Below are 20,911 nucleotides of genomic sequence, written 5' to 3' on the forward strand. Positions count from 1 at the left end.
TTTTTTAAAAATATAATATAAATATATTTAAATATAATATTTATTTTTATATATAATTTTTTATAAATTTAATTATATATAAAAATATTTAATTTGTGAAATGGAAAAATTAAAATACTAGTTTATTATTAGTTATTAAACTAAAATAACTTTGTATAAGTGCTCGATGATATTATTTTAAAAACACCCTATTAAATATTTAGTTACTTTTGAAAAAAATATAAATGTCGATTTATTTTTTTAAATTATTAATTTAATAAATATTTTTAATAAAAATTATTATATATAAAGAGATGCGAGACACTTTTTTTTTGTCAAATACTATTTGAGTCTTTTGGAGGAAAATTTTAAATATATTTTGAATGTTTTATTTGTTTTATTTTACTCTCTAAAAATAACCTTTTATTATTTCTATTCCAAATATATCTGAATATTATTATTTATATCACAATTTTTTTTTTTTAATTTTGAACTAAAATGGATCATACTTTACACTTTCATAAACTCTTATATTTGAATGTTTATACATTCAAAGACCAAGTGCCAGCAATATATATTTTTAGAATCGGAATGATGTTTTATTTATTTAATTTTTTCTTCCTGTCACGTTAGATGTTGTATGATTTTTAATTTTTTTTTTTTAGATATAATGTTGAGATTTAAAAGGGGAGGATAAAGACTGAGAACATTGCAGGATCCGAAAACAACGGACCTGGGTGGGTGCGAGTTCTGAAATATTTTGTTCTGTCTCTCTGTTTTGAAAGTCTTGTTGTTTTGTTTTGTGTTGTTGATTCCTTCTGATTCTGAGACAGGGGAAGGAACAATAACAGAGGAATCAAAGTTCCTTCCGTGGAACCTCGATTCCTCATTCTGGCTTCTTCAACTTTCTCTCCTCTTTGCCTCCTCCTAAGTCCTAACTCAGGTCCTTTATCCTCTCAAACATGCTTTTTTTTCATCATTTTGTTCATGAATGAGAAATAACGAGCATGACCCTTTTCTCTGTTATGCACTGCATTGTTCTTCCTTATTCCATGTGATTGTGTTTCAACTAATCAACTTTGAACCTCGTGTTGTTCAATTCCTTCATGCATGTGTTGTTCAATTCCTTCATGCATGCGTTTATTTCCCAACATTTTTCACATGGCCAACTCTTAAAGCTTGTTTTATGTAATCCTTTAAACATTGCAGCTTTTTAGGCTTTTGTATTCATGCAATGAATGAACTTCCACGTTGTCTTTCCTAGATTGAGTTCATATTTGTTTTTTTTTTTGTATTGTCTTTTTATTTTCACTCTTCTAAACCAAATACAGGAATAAAGAAGAAAGTGTGTTTACTGTTTTTAAAAATAATTTTTTGTTTTCCAAAATTTCTTTGTCTCCGAAGCATATTTCCAAAGTATTTGTACCTTGAGAATATATTTTCTAAGATTTTGTTAAAGCACTCAAAGGAAACAAAAGAAGATGAGCAAACACTTTTCAAATTTTTCTTTCTGTTTTTTAGTTTTAGAAACAATTTTCAAAACTTAATAAATTATATATACTAAATTGATTGCTACAAGAGTGAAATTATTTTAGAAAAAAAAATGAACAGTCCTAAGTTTTTCTTTTTCTCTTTGGGGGTGGTGGTGTTCCCTTCTTTTTTTATTTTATTTTATCAGTAATATTAGGCACATTAAAGTTTGGTCTAATTGTTGCTGCTGCCTAATTGAGAATTTTTTCTTTCCTTCAAATGGATAGGATATTTTCATCTCTATTCCATTCTTCAGTTTTATCCAAAGAAGGTTATCACTGACTCACTATTGAATAGCCTTCAAGTGATATATAATAGTAGGTGCATCGTATATAGCACTCCTGGTCCAAGGACAGAGAGTAAATGTTACGCTGTGGAATGTACTTATTTTGAGTCGAAGATGTGCGCTACTGCTTAGTTTGATTCATTATCATTAAGATTTACTCGCATTAAAGTTGATCATATTTTTCCTTTTAATGTATGTGCTTATCTATATCTATCAGCAGGTGGTTTAAAAGCAATTGGTTTTGTCAAAAGAAAAATGTTCCTCTTTCACTAAAAGAACATATCTATGTATATAAAGAGGAAGATTCTGAATTTAGTCAGAGAATATGCCTTGGTTACCTTTGGACTTTGGTTTATTCTTCTGTGTTTCCTTTTCTAGATGTAAATTTGGTTATTTGCATTGCAGGCAGGTTCTTTCTTCAGAAGGAATTATAGCACAGTGCCTGTGTCTTTTTTAGTGAGTTGGCATCATATATAAGATCCAATGTTGGGTGGATTAGTAAGAAAATTTGCTTCTGCAATGGGAGGCTGTGCCTCAAACCCAAACAGGAAGGGTATTATTCATAAAAGAGAAAAGAAGAAAACTAGAAAACACAAGGGAAATATTGCTAAATCACTTGCTGACAAGCCACTGAAAAGGCTTAGCAATGCTGGAAGCCGTGTGGTAGACTATCGCAAATCTGAGGTTTCTAACATTAAGTTTCAACTCGCCCAACTCCAATACCACAACCGTAGTCGAAGTGCAAATGGTACTTTTTTCTATCCCTCCCTCTTTGTTGGAATGAAAACAGTTAAAGAGATAAGAAACCCGTAGTGAGTAACTTGTATCCAATTTTTTGGTGCTTCGGTTATTTATGATTTTATTTATTTTTTTTTGGTGAAGTTTTGAAAATGGTTCTTATGGCATTGGATTTGTTGGATTTCATGTAGTTACATAGATACTTTGATAAACATGATGAGCAATTATATTTTTCAGCAAAAAGCCATGAGGATGCCTGGTTTGACTCGGTTAGCATTATGGAGTCGGAATCAGATGATGACTTCATTAGTGTACATGGAGGTGATGCATTTATATCATGTTCCTACCCTTTGACTATTTTACCATTGTTACTTTGTTTATGCTCATGAAATTTCTGTTTCTTCCTTTGTGGCCAACAGAATGTTTTCCCTTTGTGGGTAATGCTTTGGGAAATGTCCCAAATACTCAGTTAGTCCAGTATGAAAGTGAATCATGCCTCGAGAAAAATGAATTATGTAAGTTCAAAATGAATTGAAATTTTTCCTATGTTTCTTTTGAACTTTTGGTGGTTGATTGGATTATTTCACTATTTAGATCTTCATCATTTAAAAATCTTCAAATGTAAAATAATTTTGTCTTAAAGCTTGCAGCTCTCCTTGTTCAACGTGACAATGTAATGTGTATTTAATATATGCCTATAATCTTGTTCGTTGTCACTTGCTTTATTTGATACAATTTTTTCTTGATTATGAGTTATTTTAGCATGCTATTATTGAACTGGTCAAAGAACTAAAACATAAAACAATTCATGATAATAAACTAATAAACCATTTATATATCCCGACCTAGAGAGCTTGTAATAATAAATGAGTAAATGGGTAGGTGCACCCGAGAGATTTCTTATTCGTCCTAGAGCTGGGCTTGAAATTCCAAGTACAACTGAAGAGAAGCCATGTCCTGGTTCCTGGTCTGCAGTTCCACCTTCAGTTTTCAATCTCCGTGGAGAAAATTTTTTCAGGCATGTCAGCTAATAGTATCTGTCAATCTTTTGTTATGCTATGCAATCTATATCCATTAATCATTTGATTTCCTTTTATTTCATCTGAAAGCTTGATATTATTAATTTATCGTATATGATAATAATTAATCATGCAGAAATAAGCAAAAGTGTCCTGCTCCAGATTATAGCCCTTATATTCCATTAGGTGTTGATTTATTTGCCTGTCCCCGGAAGGTAAATCACATTGCTCGGTATCTTGAACTTCCATCTGTCAAAGAACATGAGAAAGTACCTTCCCTCGTTATTGTTAATATACAGGTACACCCTCCATCTCAAACCACATCTTAACTCCTTATGGATGTTGTATTTCTGTTCGAACTTCGTGTAACATACAAGAATGCTACAAGCTTAGCTTAACCATGTTTCTTTTGTCCCAGTTGCCAACATATCCTGCTAGTATGTTCCCTGGAGAAGCTGATGGCGAAGGCATGAGCCTTGTATTATATTTTAAATTGTCTGAGAATTTTGACAAAGATACTTCTACACACTTTCAGGAGAGCATCAAGGTATTTCTTATCAATTATTTCATATTTTGACTCTCAAATCTGTCAGTTTACAATAACTTTCCCCTGAAAGGTATTTGCAGGTAAAATAACCCTTTAACTGTTGACAGCTTACTTCCTTTGCTACTTTGCTTCCTAAAGGTTATAGATGTTCAATATTTGATTGGATTATATCGAATTAAGTAGTCGGTGCCTTGCCAAGCAATTAAGGAGGACCATCACCACTCATAAAAAAGCCATATGAAATTTTTTCACTATGATTATTTTTTCTCATCATCAGTTACACTCTTTTCATTAAGGCTTAGGGTAATTCAGATTCTTAAATAAGCTTCTTATTATATACCAGTGGTTACTCCTTTTCAAACATGTCAAGCTAATTTGAAGAGTTAAAGTGGATGCTTATTACTTTCTATGCTTGCTTAATGTATTGACTATTTGAAGAATATGTATCTTGCTGTAGATTATTGGCATTTAGGTCTCTCCCTTTGAGGCCATTCAATATATTTTATGGGTTAATCCTTCCAACCAGTCTCATCTCTTTTGATTCTACAATCTCTATCAAATGATCCGCCAGGCAGAGTGTATTTGACTTTTTGATTGATTGCTCTCATGTGCTAGAAATTCTAAGCTTCACATTGGAACTATGTTCTTATTGTAATATGATCATTCTTTTTCTAATGTTACTTGGTATTGATTTTCTATTTAGTTTTACTGCAGTGGCTTCCACTTGCTACTTAATATATTCTAGTTTAATAGTAGTATCGTTTTCACAGAGATTAGTGGATGATGAGATGGAAAAGGTGAAAGGGTTTACAAGGGAAAGCTTGATTCCCTTTAGTGAAAGGCTAAAAATTTTGGCTGGGGTAGTTAATCCAGAAGACCTTCAGCTAAATTCTGCAGAGAAAAAGCTTATACATTCCTACAATGGCAAGCCAGTGCTTTCACGCCCTCAACACAAATTCTTTAAGGTATATACAAGTGCATCTCTTGGTTTAGAATATCTGCCTTAAAATATCAATCTTTAGCATGTTCATCCTATTGGAGTTGAGTTCATCGAGTATGGGAAATTTTATATACAACTTCAGTCATTATTTTGAAATGTTTTGATCTAATTACTGAACCTTTTACCTTTGAGCATCACCAACCTTATTGGATTATTTCACCCTGTCAATAGGGGTCCAAATTCTTGTAGTGATTGGAAACTCTAAAATTACTAACGCATACATAAATAAATTCTTTAACAAAGTATTTTTACAAAGGAATGTATGATCTTACCGAAGTTCTAATATCCAGCTATTTCCTTTAGCATAGTTGATGCTCACTTTAGTTACCATACAAAATGAAGCTCACTTTACCACACAATAAATCTTCATATCATCATATATCTGCAGTTAATTTTTGTATCTTCATTGCAGGGACCTAACTATTTTGAGATTGACTTGGATATACATCGCTTTAGCTATATATCAAGGAAAGCACTTGATTCACTCCGAGACCGTACAAAGCATGTAGTACTTAATTTGGGCTTAACTATCCAGGTATGTATATGGTTTTGCAACATTTAATTTGAACACTTCAGGTATCAAGTTAATCAACTACTAGCTCTCTTTGACGGATGATTTTGATTCATATTTTGTATTGATCCAATTATTGTCATTCCTTTTATAATTAATACAAACTAGAACCTGTTTGAAATTTGAATAAAACCTTTTTATAAACACTTTTGAGAAGAAAAAAAATGAAATTGACTTTTCTATAAACAAACTAATTTATGCATAAGTTAATTTTATTTTGATAAACTAATATGAGAAAACTTTTAATATATTTATACATAAGTTAATTTTAATTTAAAGAAATTTATTTCATTTTTGTTATTACTTATTAAAAATTCTCATAAAAAAATTTATCCAAACATAATCGTACTGAATTTCTTTGCAAAAGACAGACAGTATTAGATTTCTCTTAAGTTAACTTTCACTAATCTGCTCATAATTGTACCGCCCGTCATATTTTGAGTAAATAAATGATTGAAAGATAACGATGAATTCAACTAATTTCCAAACATATACTTCTTTTGACTTGAATATAAACAAAATTAATTAACATATACACTAATTAAGAAAGTTAATTAACATCATTTAATTTTATTAATCTTATTTAAAAACATTTTTTTTTCTTAAATTACCTTTTATTGAAACTTGATATTAAAAATAATTAAGGATCATATATTGAAAATAAAATCTCAATTAATGAAGGGTATTTTTTTAATCTCAATTAATGAAAGATATTTTGGAAATGGTATTTTGAAATATGATATTAGTTAAAATTTGCATATATTTTAGTTTCCTGTTCATAAGAATTTTTTACTTGAAATCGAGACTGGAAGGAGTAATCAAGAAGTATAGTACAAGAAAAATCTATTTAGATGCCCTTATCAGGTCATGATTTAATTATCAGAGTTCTAGGAGTATCTTCCTTCTTTTAGCACTTAGCTTTAGCAAGTCTGATGTTTTTCCTAGCTGATTGATTGCTATATGAAAGAAGTTCCATATATTCATATAAATACACATTTTTCTATGCTTTCACAGGCACAGAAGCAAGAGGAACTGCCAGAGCAAGTCTTGTGCTGCTTACGGCTGAATAAAATTGATTTTGTCAACCATGGTCAAATTCCTACCATTGTAGCTATTGATGGTAATTAATTCATATAGCCATCGGGTGGAAAATTGGGGTGGGACCCAGATGATGACTATAGGATAAAAAGAAAAGACAAGATTAAGGGTAATTTTGTAAGAATTGGGTGCTAAATCTATTTACTTGACAATGGAGGAAAAGGAAGAGCAGCAAGTGCTTTCTCTCATGCAAGAATGTTTTTGCTTTAGTGTATCAAATTCAAAGCCCTGAATGTGTGCTTTAGGTTTACCATTTTCTCGTGCCTTTGTTCTCCCATAGGTAACAGATTCTAGAGTTAGGATCTAAACTCCAGATTCTGTGGTCATGTTCCTGGAGTTGGTCAAAAATGTAAATTTGAAGTCCACCTAGGAGGAGTTGCTGAGTAGAATGTATTAATTAATTCTGATAACTTGTGTATCTTAAATTCTGAGTCGTTTTCTTTTACTTTCTTTAGCATTTAGCATGATCACATGCACATCGCACATGTTAGAAGAGGGAAAAAAGAAAAGATGCAAAGCCTTTGCCTTGGTGAAGGAAGTTTGTCTCATATTATATTCTAATGATGTAAACTCGACAAAAATTAGGGCGTTCTGAATATTGAAAAAATGACTTTTTATTCAATCCACTAAAATAATAATGAAGGGCAATAAATTTATGGGTTAAAAATTGATTATTTATAAGATTAATTTCATTCTAAAATTACTAAAGTTGCTATCATTTAGAGAAGTGTTTTTTTTTCAAAAACAAACAATTCCAATTTTTTTTTGTCAAAATAAGAAATAATTAAGAAAGTTTTTGTTGGTTCAAAATAAAAGTTAAAAATAGATTATTAATCTTATTATTTAAAGTAGTTAATATTTGGAGTAGTTTTTTTACATTTTTTTTTCTTCAAATAAGTAATAATTAAGAAAATTTTTGTTGGTTCAAAATGAGTTATGATAAGATTAATTTCATTATATAATTAATTAGGAATAATAGAATTGGTTTATAACATTTATTTTATGCAATAAAATGTGTCCACTGATATAGTTAAAGTAAAAATATAAACTTTACGTAAATATTATCTTATTATATAAAGCTGTTAGCATTGAAATTATAATATTTTTCACAAAGTGATCAATTATATTGTAAAAATAGCCTGTTTGTTTCAACTTAAAAAATAATTATATAAAAAATACTTCTTAAAAAATATTTTAAGAAGTAAATAGAATTTAGTTCTTAAAAAAGACCAGAAACTATTTATTTTAAAAACAACCAGTTTAATTAGACAAATACACTTAAAGTAGAAAATTGTTTATTCTATTAAATAAATTTATTTAAGAAATAAGATTCTTTAAATCAAGTTATTTTGTTATTATGAACCTACCCATATTAAATTTTTTTGTTATATATCAATATTTGAAATATATGTTATTTATGGCGTAGTAACAAAAATAAGATTTATTTCATACATGATTAATGATGTTGGATTATTGTTTTTCTTGCAAGATCATAAGTACACATATTGAAGTTGGAATTAATGCTAAAATGAAAATTGAGAAAAGACAACATGAAATAAGATGTCTAATTGTGGAAGAAAATATGCATAAAAATTTTGATGATGTCAAAGCATTGAAGAAAATTCAAGGTTAAGTTAAAGCAAGTTGATCAAGGAACAATATCTCAAGAATTATATAGATTAGTCTTGCCAACTTAGCTAAACATGTAAAAAAAAACTTTTAGAAATTGCAAGTATGCTTGGCCATTAAAATTAAGATTTCAAAAACTTCAATTTAATTTCTTTTAAATCTAAAGCAAGTTTTTAATCTTTTGAAAAGTAAGTAAAAAGGGTGTTCAAAAGAATTAACAATTTTTTTTTTTTTAAAGAATAGTTTTAAAACAATATCTTTAATCATGTAAATGAAGTTTTCTAAATCAAAGTCTTTGAAGCACAAGAATAATTTGGTCTGGTAATTGATTACCAATTCCTATAATCGATTACCAGTAGAGGGAATTTCAAAATTTAAATTTGAAGATACAACGTTTAAATTATTTCAAAATTATAACCGTTGTAATCGATTACTAAATTCTTGTAAACGATTACCAGTATATCTTTTCTTAAGAATTCAAAAAGTTACACCTTTTCATGAAAAGGTACAACCATGGGATTCTTATCTATAAATATGTATGATTTTTCTTTAAAAGGGTTACAAACTCAAGTGTGAAATACTATTACAAAAATTTCTTGGACATAATTACTTGCAAATTCTTTACAAGTTTTTTAAGGATCTTCATACTGTAATATCTACTCTTCAAGAGAGTTATTTTGAAAAACCCTGATAATTGTCTAATTAGTTTGATGAAATTTAAATTAGAGACACTTATCTAGCACACTTTTTGTACATATTGATATAATTTTGGTCTATATATACTTAGAATCAAAGAGGGACTCTTAATTTACATTATTACATGGAGTGATGAGTTTTTGATCAGATTTTCCTCTTATTTTGTAGTTTTTGAAATCTGGAGGCAAACGGCTGAGCGCCTTGAAATGGCTGAGCGCTTTCAAGCCAGAGAGCTCAACAAATGCAACAAAGGAGAGGCGCTCAGCCACTCTAAGGCGCTGAGCGGTTTTGGCCCTGGAAGAAAGAGTGCTCTCTGCCTCCTAGGCGCTCAGCGGATAAGAAGCGCCCAGCCCCTTATGCTTGCTTAACAGTGAAGAATCTCTCAGGCGCTCAGCGGATTTGAACGGCTCAGCCCTTCAGATTACTTCATGGTGAAGAATTCTTCAAACCGCTCAGTCGTTTCAAGGTGCTGAGCGAATTCTTCTCTTTCTTGCCTACTCTGTTTTAATTCTAGCACTTATAAAAGGGCAGGGGAGAGAGAAAAGGAAGGGGGGAGACGAAAACCAAGAGAAAAACAAGAGCTGGGAGCACAGGAGGAAGAAAGAACAGAGTGGGAACGAAGATTTGGAGGCTGGATCACTTGGGAAGGAGGATCAACTCCTTTTCTTCATCTCTTCCTTTGTAATTTCTTCTTCCACTCCTTTGATCTTGTGAATGGCCATGAGGGGCTAAATCTTTGAGGATTGGTCTGGATGTAACTACTAACTCTTCTTCTTCTTAAATATATATATGATTTCAATTTCATTACTTGTGTTTGATTCTTCTCTTAATGCTTATATCGGCTTGATCACCTGTTGTATGATTTTTGGTTTTTGAATCCTCAAAGGAGAGTTAGTAGTTAGTAGAAGAGTTAGTAGTTACATCCAGACCAATCCTCAAAGATTTAGCCCCTCATGGCCATTCACAAGATCAAAGGAGTGGAAGAAGAAATTACAAAGGAAGAGATGAAGAAAAGGAGTTGATCCTCGTTCCCAAGTGATCCAGCCTCCAAATCTTCGTTCCCACTCTGTTCTTTCTTCCTCCTGTGCTCCCAGCTCTTGTTTTTCTCTTTGTTTTTGTCTCCCCCCTTCCTTTTCTCTCTCCCCTGCCCTTTTATAAGTGCTAGAATTAAAACAGAGTAGGCAGGAAAGAGAAGAATTCGCTCAGCGCCTTGAAACGGCTGAGCGGTTTGAAGAATTCTTCACCATGAAGTAATCTGAAGGGCTGAGCTGTTCAAATTTGCTGAGCGCCTGAGAGATTCTTCACTGTTAAGCAAGCATAAGGGGCTGGGCACTTCTTATCCGCTGAGCGCCTAGGAGGCAGAGAGTACTCCTTCTTCCAGGGCCAAAACCGCTCAGCGCCTTAGAGTGTCTAAGCGCCTCTCCTTTGTTGCATTTGTTGAGCTCTCTGGCTTGAAAGCGCTCAGCCGTTTTAAGGCGCTCAGCCGTTTGCCTCCAGATTTCAAAAACTACAAAATAAGAGGAAAATCTGATCAAAAACTCATCACTCCATGTAATAATGTAAATTAAGAGTCCCTCTTTGATTCTAAGTATATATAGACCAAAATTATATCAATATGTACAAAAAGTGTGCTAGATAAGTGTCTCTAATTTAAATTTCATCAAACTAATTAGACACTTATCAAACCCATTCTATCATTCAATCTGTAAAGGAGAAAGTGTTTTTCTCCTGGATGGTTTTGAATCTCAACACAAGGAAGGAAAATTCCAAGGTGTGTTAGAGGATTCAAGTTTTGTAAGGTTTACAAGAATAGTGAAATCTCAAGTTGGAGACTTGAGGACTGGACGTAGGCAAGATTGGCCGAACCATTATTATAAAATGAGTTTGGAATTCCTTCTCCTTACTTTTTTAATTATTCCTTTTAATTGTCTTTAAGAAGTGTGAGTCTTCATTTTCTACATATATATTTTACAAAAGAAGTTGAATTTACAAGAAAATAGTTTAAAAACTTTTAAAAGAGGAAAACTTGAAAAACTTAATTCAACCCTCTGTTAAGTTGTATGAGGCTACTTGTCTAACACTAATTAATTAAAGAGTAATTATTCAAAATCTAATATATATTCATTATAGTTATTCAAATTTGAATGAACTCTTGTTAATTAAGTTGTTTCACACTCTAATGTATTACTAATATCAATTAGTATTGTTTTAATAATTTTGTTGATAAAGAAATTTGAAATATAATCATATTTTATAATGCAAATGGTTGAAATATAACCATGTCAAATCCCAGGAAAACTTTAATAATGATTTTGATATGTATAATTATGTATTATAATGATATATATATATATATATATATATATATATATATATATATATTATCACTTATGGTGTATTAGATTATTATAATTTTAATATATCAAAAGAAATAAGTAATACTCTTGTATTTAGTCATTGTTTCAACTAGTTTATTCTAATATAAAAAAAGTTAATCATCTATACATTGTCAGTGTAAAGATTTTTACACTGGCAACCAATTATATCTTTTAAAGTTACTTATTTTATTATTATTTCATTAAATAAGCAACTGACATGACATTATTAAAAGATATGATTGGTTACCAGTATAAAAAACTTTATACTGGTGGTGTATAGGTAATTAACTTATATAAAAGTTAACTAAAAGTTAATATATACTTAATTTTATCTTTATCTCATTTTCTTAAATTTTCGTCTCTTTTTTGGTTTGTGAAGTTTGTTTATAGCTATAAATATAACAAACAAAAGTATACGATTAAGTATATTTGCATCTTAGTTTTCATTTTTTTTCCAATTATAAATTACATAGGATTCTTTGGATAGAGAAAGAGTGAGAATTGAATTATTATTCAAGGTTTTTTTTTATTATTATAATCAAACTTTTAACTTTTAAGTTTAGATCATAGTGGGACACATGCTTCCTCTCTGATTGAAATTAGCATAGTAAAAGTTGATGTTTTTTTTAAGAAAATTATAGATATATGTTGCACAATGTAAGTATCATTTCTTACCTGCAATTAGCACTTATCAAATATTATTGCATTCTACTCCAATTGTGATTTTAAACCAATTTTCAAAAAAATTAAGAGCTATTAACCATTAATTAATATATTAGTAACTTTAAAATTGTTACATGAAAAGTTAAATTAATATCTATAAATAGCTTTTTTTTTATACTTTTAATTTTTTTAAAAAATAATAATAAATATCACTTCTCTCCACATATAAATTATCCCATGCATCATATCGATACACGTACTAGGATGTATATAATTTTTTTTAACACTACAAACGATTTACATGATAGTTTTAATTTCACTCCTGTAAATCGTATTATGTAACATCCTACGTTTTTCCAATTAGATTAAAAGTATATATTTTATTTTTATAAAATTTAAAGGATCGATGTTAGAGAGCATTTTAATATTAAAATTATATTCTTATATATTTGTTTTGATTAAATTATATGAGAATTATATTTTAATATAATGTTTATTAATGTTTTATTATTACTATTATCCTTATTATTATTATTTGAGGGAAAAAGATATGTAATTAGAATTAAGATTGGGTAACCCGTAGATGGGTTAAAGGGAGGTTAAGTTAGGTTTAATATTAAAAAGAGAGACATGTGAATTTTGGAATACGCTTTCATTTTTTTTTCTTTTACGCTCTAGAAAACTAGGAGAAGAGAAGGTAGGAAGAGACCATCTTGGAGACCCACGTTCTTTGCATTTTGCTAATAAAGGTAAGGAGAGAGTGATAAACCTTGCTCTAGGTGTGATTTTATGTTGGAGAGAAAGATACACACTAGAAAGGGAGTTAAATAGTGTATATGAAAAACTCACACTTTTGCAATGAGACAATGAAAAACGTAAACAAATGAAGTATTGGAAGGTAATAAGACAAAGTAGTAGAAACAGATGAAATGACACAAGTGTTTTTATACTGGTTCGTCTCTAACCCAAAGACTACGTGAAGTTAGCGGAAAAACACATAGAAGGGGGCGGGGATTAAATATGTGTGTGTGTGTACGAAGGAATTTTGAAAATGTTTTCACAAAAGTAATGTTCTTCGTCCAATGCACTTTTAGACGTTAGACTATTATGCAAAATTTGTTTAACATAAGGTCAATGCGTCTGAAGGGTTTATCGTCTGCTAAGGAAAATGTTTCATAATGATAATTATTAAAGTTCTTACATTTTCCTTTTCAAGATAGTCTCATTTTAGAGACAAGCAGTAGATAAAGCTTTTCAGTGTAATATATCTATTAAGCGTAATTGCATCTTCGTCTGAAAAATGGTTTTAACGATATGTAAATATTGGACGAAGTCTTTCACAAGGATTTAATCAGTAGAGAAGGTTTGTTCCTAGTTAAACAAAAATAAGGCAATCATTTTTATACTGGTTCGCTCAACTGAGCTACGTCTAGTCTCCTTCAACTGAAGGGTTCCACTAGATATCAAATTGAAGAACATTGAGTATTATCATCCACTCCTGGACTTGAGTATTCTCGACCAATCCTGGTCTACAGTATTCTCGACCACTCTTGGCCTGCCAGCTTTACTCACTAGCGCTAGTATTCTTAAACGACTTCTGGTTCTCCAAGTATTCTCGACCACTCCTGGCCCGTCGGCTTGACTCACCAACGCTAGTATTTTCTTATCAACCACTTCTAGCTAGTAGTGAGTGTTCTTTGACAAGCCCCTCTGGGCTTTTACAAGTATTATTTCCCTAGCCTCTTCAGGCTTTACAATGTTGGCTAGGTAGGTTTGATTTGAGTGTATAGGTTACTCTCACAGAGAGGATACATATAGGATCTACACTCTCTAAGGTTTCTCTACATTAGTCCTACAGAGACTTGTATTTGAGTGTTTGGGTTACTCTCATGGAGAGGTTACATACGTTTACTCACTAAGGTTCGTCCATAATTGACATTTCTATAGAGATACAAATACAATATTACATTGTACATATGACTATCACCACTCATCTCTGGATTCTCTATCTTGTGGGCTTGATATCACATTTCTTAACCACAACCCCAGGGCAAAGCCTATGATTATTCCTTTGTTTCTTCTTGCCAACCTTTTCCGGTTTGATGTTATTGCATACTTATAGGCCTGTAAAATTTCCCGTTGCATATGTCCGTTGAAGCTAATGTAGTCGTTCATGACTGATTTGATCCTTTCATTTAATGCATTTAGTCTTGTATTAAATGTTATTTCCTGTTCTTAGACATTACGTGTATTCTTTTTTGTCCTGTTGCCAACAGTGTTTGACTTTATCTGAGACCTAGAAGTTATTTGTCTTTTTCTGGTCATGCAGCAATATAGTCGTTGTCCTTTTCTGAAAAAGTAATGCACTTTTTCTAACACATGCATGCTTTACTTTTACATGCTTCTCTTCTTCTTTGTTTTTTTTGCTATTACATTGAGAACACTTTTGTGATCGTAGGTAATACTTTGAGTAATCTTTTGAGACTAGATAAGTGCTTGCGCAGCAGTATTCGTCTGCGTCTCATGTCTTGTTCTCCATTTGAGTATTTTTCATTAATGCTTTGGCCTCTTATATGGTCTGGTCAGCATTACAGGCATACTTGTCTTTGTCCAAAGTATCTTTTAGTCTATGCTGCTCTTGGTCTTGATGCATGATTGACTTTCTTCTGACCTTAGACATATGCCTCGTCTGATCTGTGCTTTTAGAGTAGTTGCACTTGACACAACTTTGTCTGGATATTTTGTGATCATCTAGCGCATATTTGTGTTCTAACTATTCATCTCTTAACGCTCATTTTCCTATGTCACTTGCTTCAACTGTCTCAACTTGTCTGGTACATGTCTTGCCTTGACTATTCTTCACAGGCTTCGTCTGATACTACAATGTCTCATTCTGGTGGTAGTCCTCTTCCGTCCGTGAGCATACTTCATTTTTATGCTTGACTAGCCATCATTTGATTCTTTTATCTAGGTTGCACAATCTTCGTGGATTGTTGCATTTAATGCTTTTGATCTTGCATTAAATATTTGCTTGCTGAATCTGCGCTTCACGAGATCTTTTGTACCATATGTTTGTTTTTATGACTGACATTAAGATATCTCTGTACTTTCTTGATATTGCAGTGATGGAGGTGTTGTCCTTTGCTGACTGGTTGTCCTTTGTTGACTGGTAGGTGTACTTGCTCTAACACACGTAATTTTGATTTGTGGATAAGCGCTCGCTCATTTTTTTGTTTGGATGTCTTCATGTGTTCTTCTGAGAGTATGTTTTAGGTAGTTAGTCTCGTTGTGTCTTCAGATGCAATCCATTTTTCTTGATCTTTGTCTGTGTATTCGAGTCTCCGTCTAGTGTGTTTTAACTTGGTTTTGTCCATCATCTTGGTTGCTCATGTCCTTTTCCTTTATTTCTTTTAGGTCTGTGTTTGTGACTGTCTTAGTCTGATGTGTTCCGTTCATTTGCTCATCCTTTATCCAGTGCTTGTACTTATATCTGAAACACTGACACACTTGTTAGAAATAATAATACGTATTATGTTTGTCTCACTCAAAACCTTGCTGGGAATTGCTTTTGTCTTCGTTTGACTTAACAATCTGCCCATTTTTAATGATGACAAATATAATTGATCAAATGGTTTCAGATACATTACATCATAAGTATTTTCAAGTTCATTTCATTTCTCCCCCTTAGTTTATGCACTCCCCCTTACTAAATTGTCTTTTAGCCGAGTCTGATAAACTGATCAATTTTTTTCTATTTCTCCCCCTTTGTAATCATCAAAAAGAAATATATGGCAAAGTAGATATCAGAACAATGATATTTTGATCAAATCATGAAAATCAAAACTTTTTATCAGAGCATTCAGTCTATCAAGATGATAACCATGCATGAATTATGTGTACTTAGTTAAACTAGATTAAGTTTGAATCATCAGACATACATGGGAGGAAAGACAATTGTACAATAAAAACTTATTATCATTTTTCTCATTTGTAGTCATTAAGATGAATGAGTTTCTAAAGATAATCAGACATCAGAAAAACGCATTAATCTGAATTATAAATATGTGCTTCATGAGGACTTTGTATGATAAAATGAAAACACCTTTTCTATTATGATTAATCAGACGAAGTAGTTAAGTTTTTGGGAACAGTATGATACCAGAAGATTTATCATATTTAGAAGGAAAGGATAATAATATTGAGTAGATTATTTCTCATATCAGTCAATGATTCTAGATAAGAAGAAGTAAATGTATTATTGACTAGACTTAGAGTTATATACATCATGAGAAATCTACACGTAGAGGTTTTTAACTCGGTTATCCCTATTTTCCTATTTCTCCTATGGTGATCCTAAGGCTCACTTCCATGTGAGGCTCTATTGGAGCAGGGAAGCCTTTTTCGAAAGTTGAGAGTGAGGGAACTTTTGATTGATTTCTAGTAGAAGGTCATTTTCATGGAGGAAGCACGTTCAGTGAGTTTTTCTTGCAGATGAACTTGCTTCTCCCTTCTTTTGCCAAAGCCCACTCCTCATTCTTCTTGTGCTTCTTTAGCACCAACTCCGTAATAACTGTTTTCACTTATCTGTCCATTCTGGGTTGCGTCTTCCTCTGCCTGTTCTGACATTGAACCCTTGCTTTGAGAAGGTTGGTGTGCACCTAACACCATTCCTTCCAGGAATCTTTGAGGATCATCCGAGAGGACATAGTGCGTCAACACCAAGTTAGTGTAGGTGACACTTCTAGTGCGGATACACCAGGGTATCCCACTTTCCTTCATCTGGTTGATATTGGAGTGACGCTCCAGATACTTTTCTGGCCTTACCTTCGAGGTGAAGATATAGGCACAGGTTATGGCTTTGCGCATTTCAGCAAGGTTGCTATGTCCATCCAATGTAGTGGATGATGATCATTTGGAAGAGAATGGAGTATAGGAATTTAGAGAGCCTTTTGGAGTTTTAAGGGTTAGAAAGTGAGTTTTGTTGTGATTTCTAAGAGCCATATGGGTTTTTATAGCCAGAGAAATCTTCAGAATTTATAATTATTTTAAATACCTGCATTACGTGACACCTATTTATCTTCCTCGTGTAGAGTAACATGCGACTGCATTTAATTGGAGACAAGGGAGTTGTCTTTTCCAACAAATACACTAGTGATGGTCACACTGCCTATTGATTGGAGAACATATCTATTGACAATGAGAGATATTTGATTACACATGACAGACATGCATTCCTATGATGATTGTTAGCGATTTGGAGTGCAATCAATAGAATTTCTTAATACAAGAATCAGAGGAACGCATGAAGATTACTTTGATATAACGTCAGACTAAAATTTTTAGACGCAGTAGTTTCAAATTGCATTTTGAGGAGTAATTAACGAAGTGTTTTGCTACAGTTGTTGTTCTAGTATGTGTCAGATGAATTTGCATGAGCACACAAAAAAATGTCCTAGCTTATCAGATATAGTTTGTATTGACACATAAACATTATGCATCAATTGAAATAGAGGATTTGATACTAGATTTACCTATACCAGTTGTTCGTCTTCCTTGCTTTTCAACATTCCTTTGTCTTTTTTTCTCCTATGGATCATTATATCCCCTGCATTGTTAGATGCTCAACCTTAGGGGTCAAGCTCTGATACCAATTGAAGTTAGCGGAAAAATACATAGAAGGGAGGGTTGAATATGTGTGTGTGTGTACAAAGGAATTTTGAAAACATTTTCACAAGAGTAATGTTCTTCGTCCAATGCACTTTTAGACGTCAGACTGATATGCAAATTTTTTTTAACATACGGTCAATGCGTTTGAAGGGTTTATCGTCTGCTATGGAAAATGTTCCATAATGATAATTATTAAAGTTCTTACATTTTCTTTTTCAAGATAGTTTCGTTTTAGAGACAAGCAGTAAATAAAGCTTTTCAGTGTAATATATCTATTAAGCGTAATTGCATCTTCATCTGAAAAATGGTTTTAATGGTATGTAAATATTGGACGAAGTCTTTCACAATGATTGAATCAGTAGATAAGGTTTGTTCCTAGTTAAACAAAAATAAGGCAATCATTTTTATACTGGTTCGCTCAACTGAGCTACGTCCAGTCTCCTTCAATTGAAGGGTTCCATAAGATATCAAATTGAAGAACATTGAGTATTATCGTCCACTCCTGGACCTGAGTATTCTCGACCACTCCTGGTCCTGAGTATTCTCGACCACTCTTAGCCCACCAACTTCACTCACCAACGCTAGTATTCTTAAACCACTTCTGGTTCTCCAAGTATTCTCGACCACTCCTGGACCACCAGCTTCACTCACCAGGGCTAGTATTTTTAAACCACTTTTGGTTCTCCAAGTATTCTGGACCACTCCTGGCCTGTTGGCTTCACTCACCAATGCTAGTATTTTCTTATCAGCCACTTCTGGCTAGCAATGAGTATTCTTTGACAAGCCCCTCTAGGCTTTTACAAGTATTATTTCCCTAGCCTCTTCAGGCTTGACAATGTTGGCTAGGCAAGTTTTGTTTGAGTGTATAGGTTACTCTCACAAAGAGGATACATACAGGATCTACATTCTCTAAGGTTTCTCTACCTTAGTCCTACAGAGACTTGTGTTTGAGTGTTTAAGTTACTCTCATGGAGAGGTTACATAAGTTTACAACACTCACTAAGGTTTGACCATAATTGACATTTCAAAACCTTACTCTATAGAGATACAAATACAATATTACATTGTACATATGACTATCACCGCTCATCTCTGGATTCTTTGTCTTGTGGGTTTGATATCACATTTCTTAATCACAACCCCAGGGCAAAGCCTATGATTATTCCTTTGTTGCTTCTTTCCAACCTTTTTTTGGTTTGATGTTATTGCATACTTATAGGTTTGTAAAAATTTCCCGTTACATATGTTTGTTGAAGCTAATGTAGTCGTTCATGACGGGTTTGATCCTTTCATATTTAATGCATTTGGTCTTGCATTAAATGTTGCTTCCTGTTCTTAGACATTGCGTGTATTCTTTTCTGTCTTGTTGCCAACAGTGTTTGATTTTATCTAAGACCTAGAAGTTATTTGTCTTTTTCTGGTCATGCAACAATATAGTCATTGTCCTTTTCTGAAAAACTAATGCACTTTTTCTAACACATGCTTGCTTTGCTTTTACGTGCTTATCTTCTTCTTCGTTTCTTCTACTATTACGTTGAGAACACTTTTTTGATCGTAGGTCTTTGAGTAATATTTTGAGACTAGATAAGTGCTTGCGCAACAGTCTTCGTCTGCATCTCACATCTTGTTCTCCATCTGAGTATTTGTCGTTAATGCTTTGGCCTCTTATATGGTCTGGTCAGCATTACAAGCAGACTTGTCTTCATCCAGAGTATCTTTTAGTCTGTGCTACTCTTGGTCTTATACACGATTGACTTTCTTCTGACCTTAGACATATGCCTCGTCTGATCTATGCTTTTAGAGCAGTTGCACTTGACACAACTTTTTCTAGATATTTTGTGATCATCTGGCGCATATTTGTGTTTCAACTATTCATCTCCTGACGCTCAGTTTCTTGTGTCAGTTGCTTTAACTGTCTCGACTTGTCTGGTATGTGTCTTGCCTTGACTATTCTTCATAGGCTTCGTCTGATACTGCAGTGTCTCATTCTAGTGGTAGTCCTCTTCCGTCCGTGAGCAGACTTCATTTTTATGCTTGACTAGCCATCATCTGATTCTTTTATCTAGGTTGCACAATTTTCGTGGATTGTTGCATTTAATGGCTTTGATATTGCATTATATGTTTGCTTGCTGAATCTGCACTTCACGAGATCTTTTGTACCATATATTTGTTTTTATGACTGGCATTAAGATATCTCTGTACTTTCTTGATATTGTAGTGATGAAGGTGTTGTCCTTTGCTAACTAGTTGTCCTTTGTTGACTGGTAGGTGTACTTGCTCTGACACACACAATTTTGATTTGTGGATAAGCGCTCGCCCATTTTTTTGTTTGGATGTCTTCATGTGTTCTTCTAAAAGTATGTTTTAGGTAGTTCATCTCGTTGTGTCTTCAGACGCAATCCATTTTTCTTGATCTTTGTCTGTGTATTCGAGTCTCCGTCTGGTGTGTTTTAACTTGGTTTTGTCCATCATCTTGGTTGCTCATGTCCTTTTCCTTTATTTCTTTTGTGTTTGTGTTTGTGACTGTCTTCGTCTGATGTGTTCCCTTCGTTTGCTCAGCCTTTATCCAGTGCTTGGCTCATGTCTCTTGATCCTGGCATGGATGAATATCAACTTGAATGTACTTATATCTGAAACACTAGCACACTTGTTAGAAATAACAATACGTATTATATTTTTCTCACTCAAAACCTTGCTGGGAATTGCTTTTGTCTTTGTTTGACTTAACACTACGTCCAATTCTTAATTCAACTAGATTGAGTTCTACTATTTTCAACAAGATACAAGTATTCTTTAACAAGCCACTTCTAGCTCAAACCAAGTATTCTTTCACCAAGTCTCTTTAGGCTCAAACCTAAGTATTTTTTCACCAAGCCTCCCTAGGCTCAAACCCAAATATTCTTTCACCAAGCCTCTCCAAGCTCAAACAAAGTATTCTTTTCCCAAGCCTCTCCAGGTTCAACCCTTACAAATACGATTGATAAACGTTACAGAAATAGCTTTGTCTCTTCTAGACGTGATGCTATACAAATTTCTTACAAGCAGTCTACCAAGAACTCTAAATGAGATTTGCTATGAAGATCTTCTTCGTAGGAATTTAGCTTTGTATT

General features: G+C 32.6%; 1 protein-coding gene across 1 annotated transcript; it reads left to right on the top strand.

The window, feature by feature from the left end:
• Positions 1-684: 684 nt before the first annotated feature.
• LOC109801251 (uncharacterized) lies at positions 685-7,213 on the top strand. Its single transcript, XM_020362272.3, has 10 exons — positions 685-922; positions 2,201-2,543; positions 2,771-2,854; positions 2,953-3,048; positions 3,416-3,551; positions 3,689-3,851; positions 3,971-4,099; positions 4,870-5,064; positions 5,512-5,634; positions 6,685-7,213. Exons 2-10 carry the CDS (start codon positions 2,279-2,281, stop codon positions 6,796-6,798), a joined length of 1,305 nt encoding a protein of 434 aa, XP_020217861.1. The 5' UTR covers positions 685-922; positions 2,201-2,278; the 3' UTR covers positions 6,799-7,213.
• The last annotated feature ends 13,698 nt before the right edge of the window (positions 7,214-20,911 follow it).

The sequence above is a fragment of the Cajanus cajan genome, chromosome 3 (genome assembly GCF_000230855.2).
Source record: "Cajanus cajan strain Asha chromosome 3, NIPB_CcT2T_4, whole genome shotgun sequence".
Lineage (NCBI taxonomy): Eukaryota > Viridiplantae > Streptophyta > Magnoliopsida > Fabales > Fabaceae > Cajanus > Cajanus cajan.

Excerpts from the sequence above, each read along its gene's own strand:
- LOC109801251 (XM_020362272.3), top strand. The coding sequence starts at position 2,279 with ATGTTGGGTGGATTAGTAAGAAAATTTGCTTCTGCAATGGGAGGCTGT. Across the intron at positions 2,544-2,770 it reads CCGTAGTCGAAGTGCAAATG|CAAAAAGCCATGAGGATGCC; the intron begins GTACTTTTTTCT and ends TATATTTTTCAG. Across the intron at positions 4,100-4,869 it reads ACTTTCAGGAGAGCATCAAG|AGATTAGTGGATGATGAGAT; the intron begins GTATTTCTTATC and ends TCGTTTTCACAG.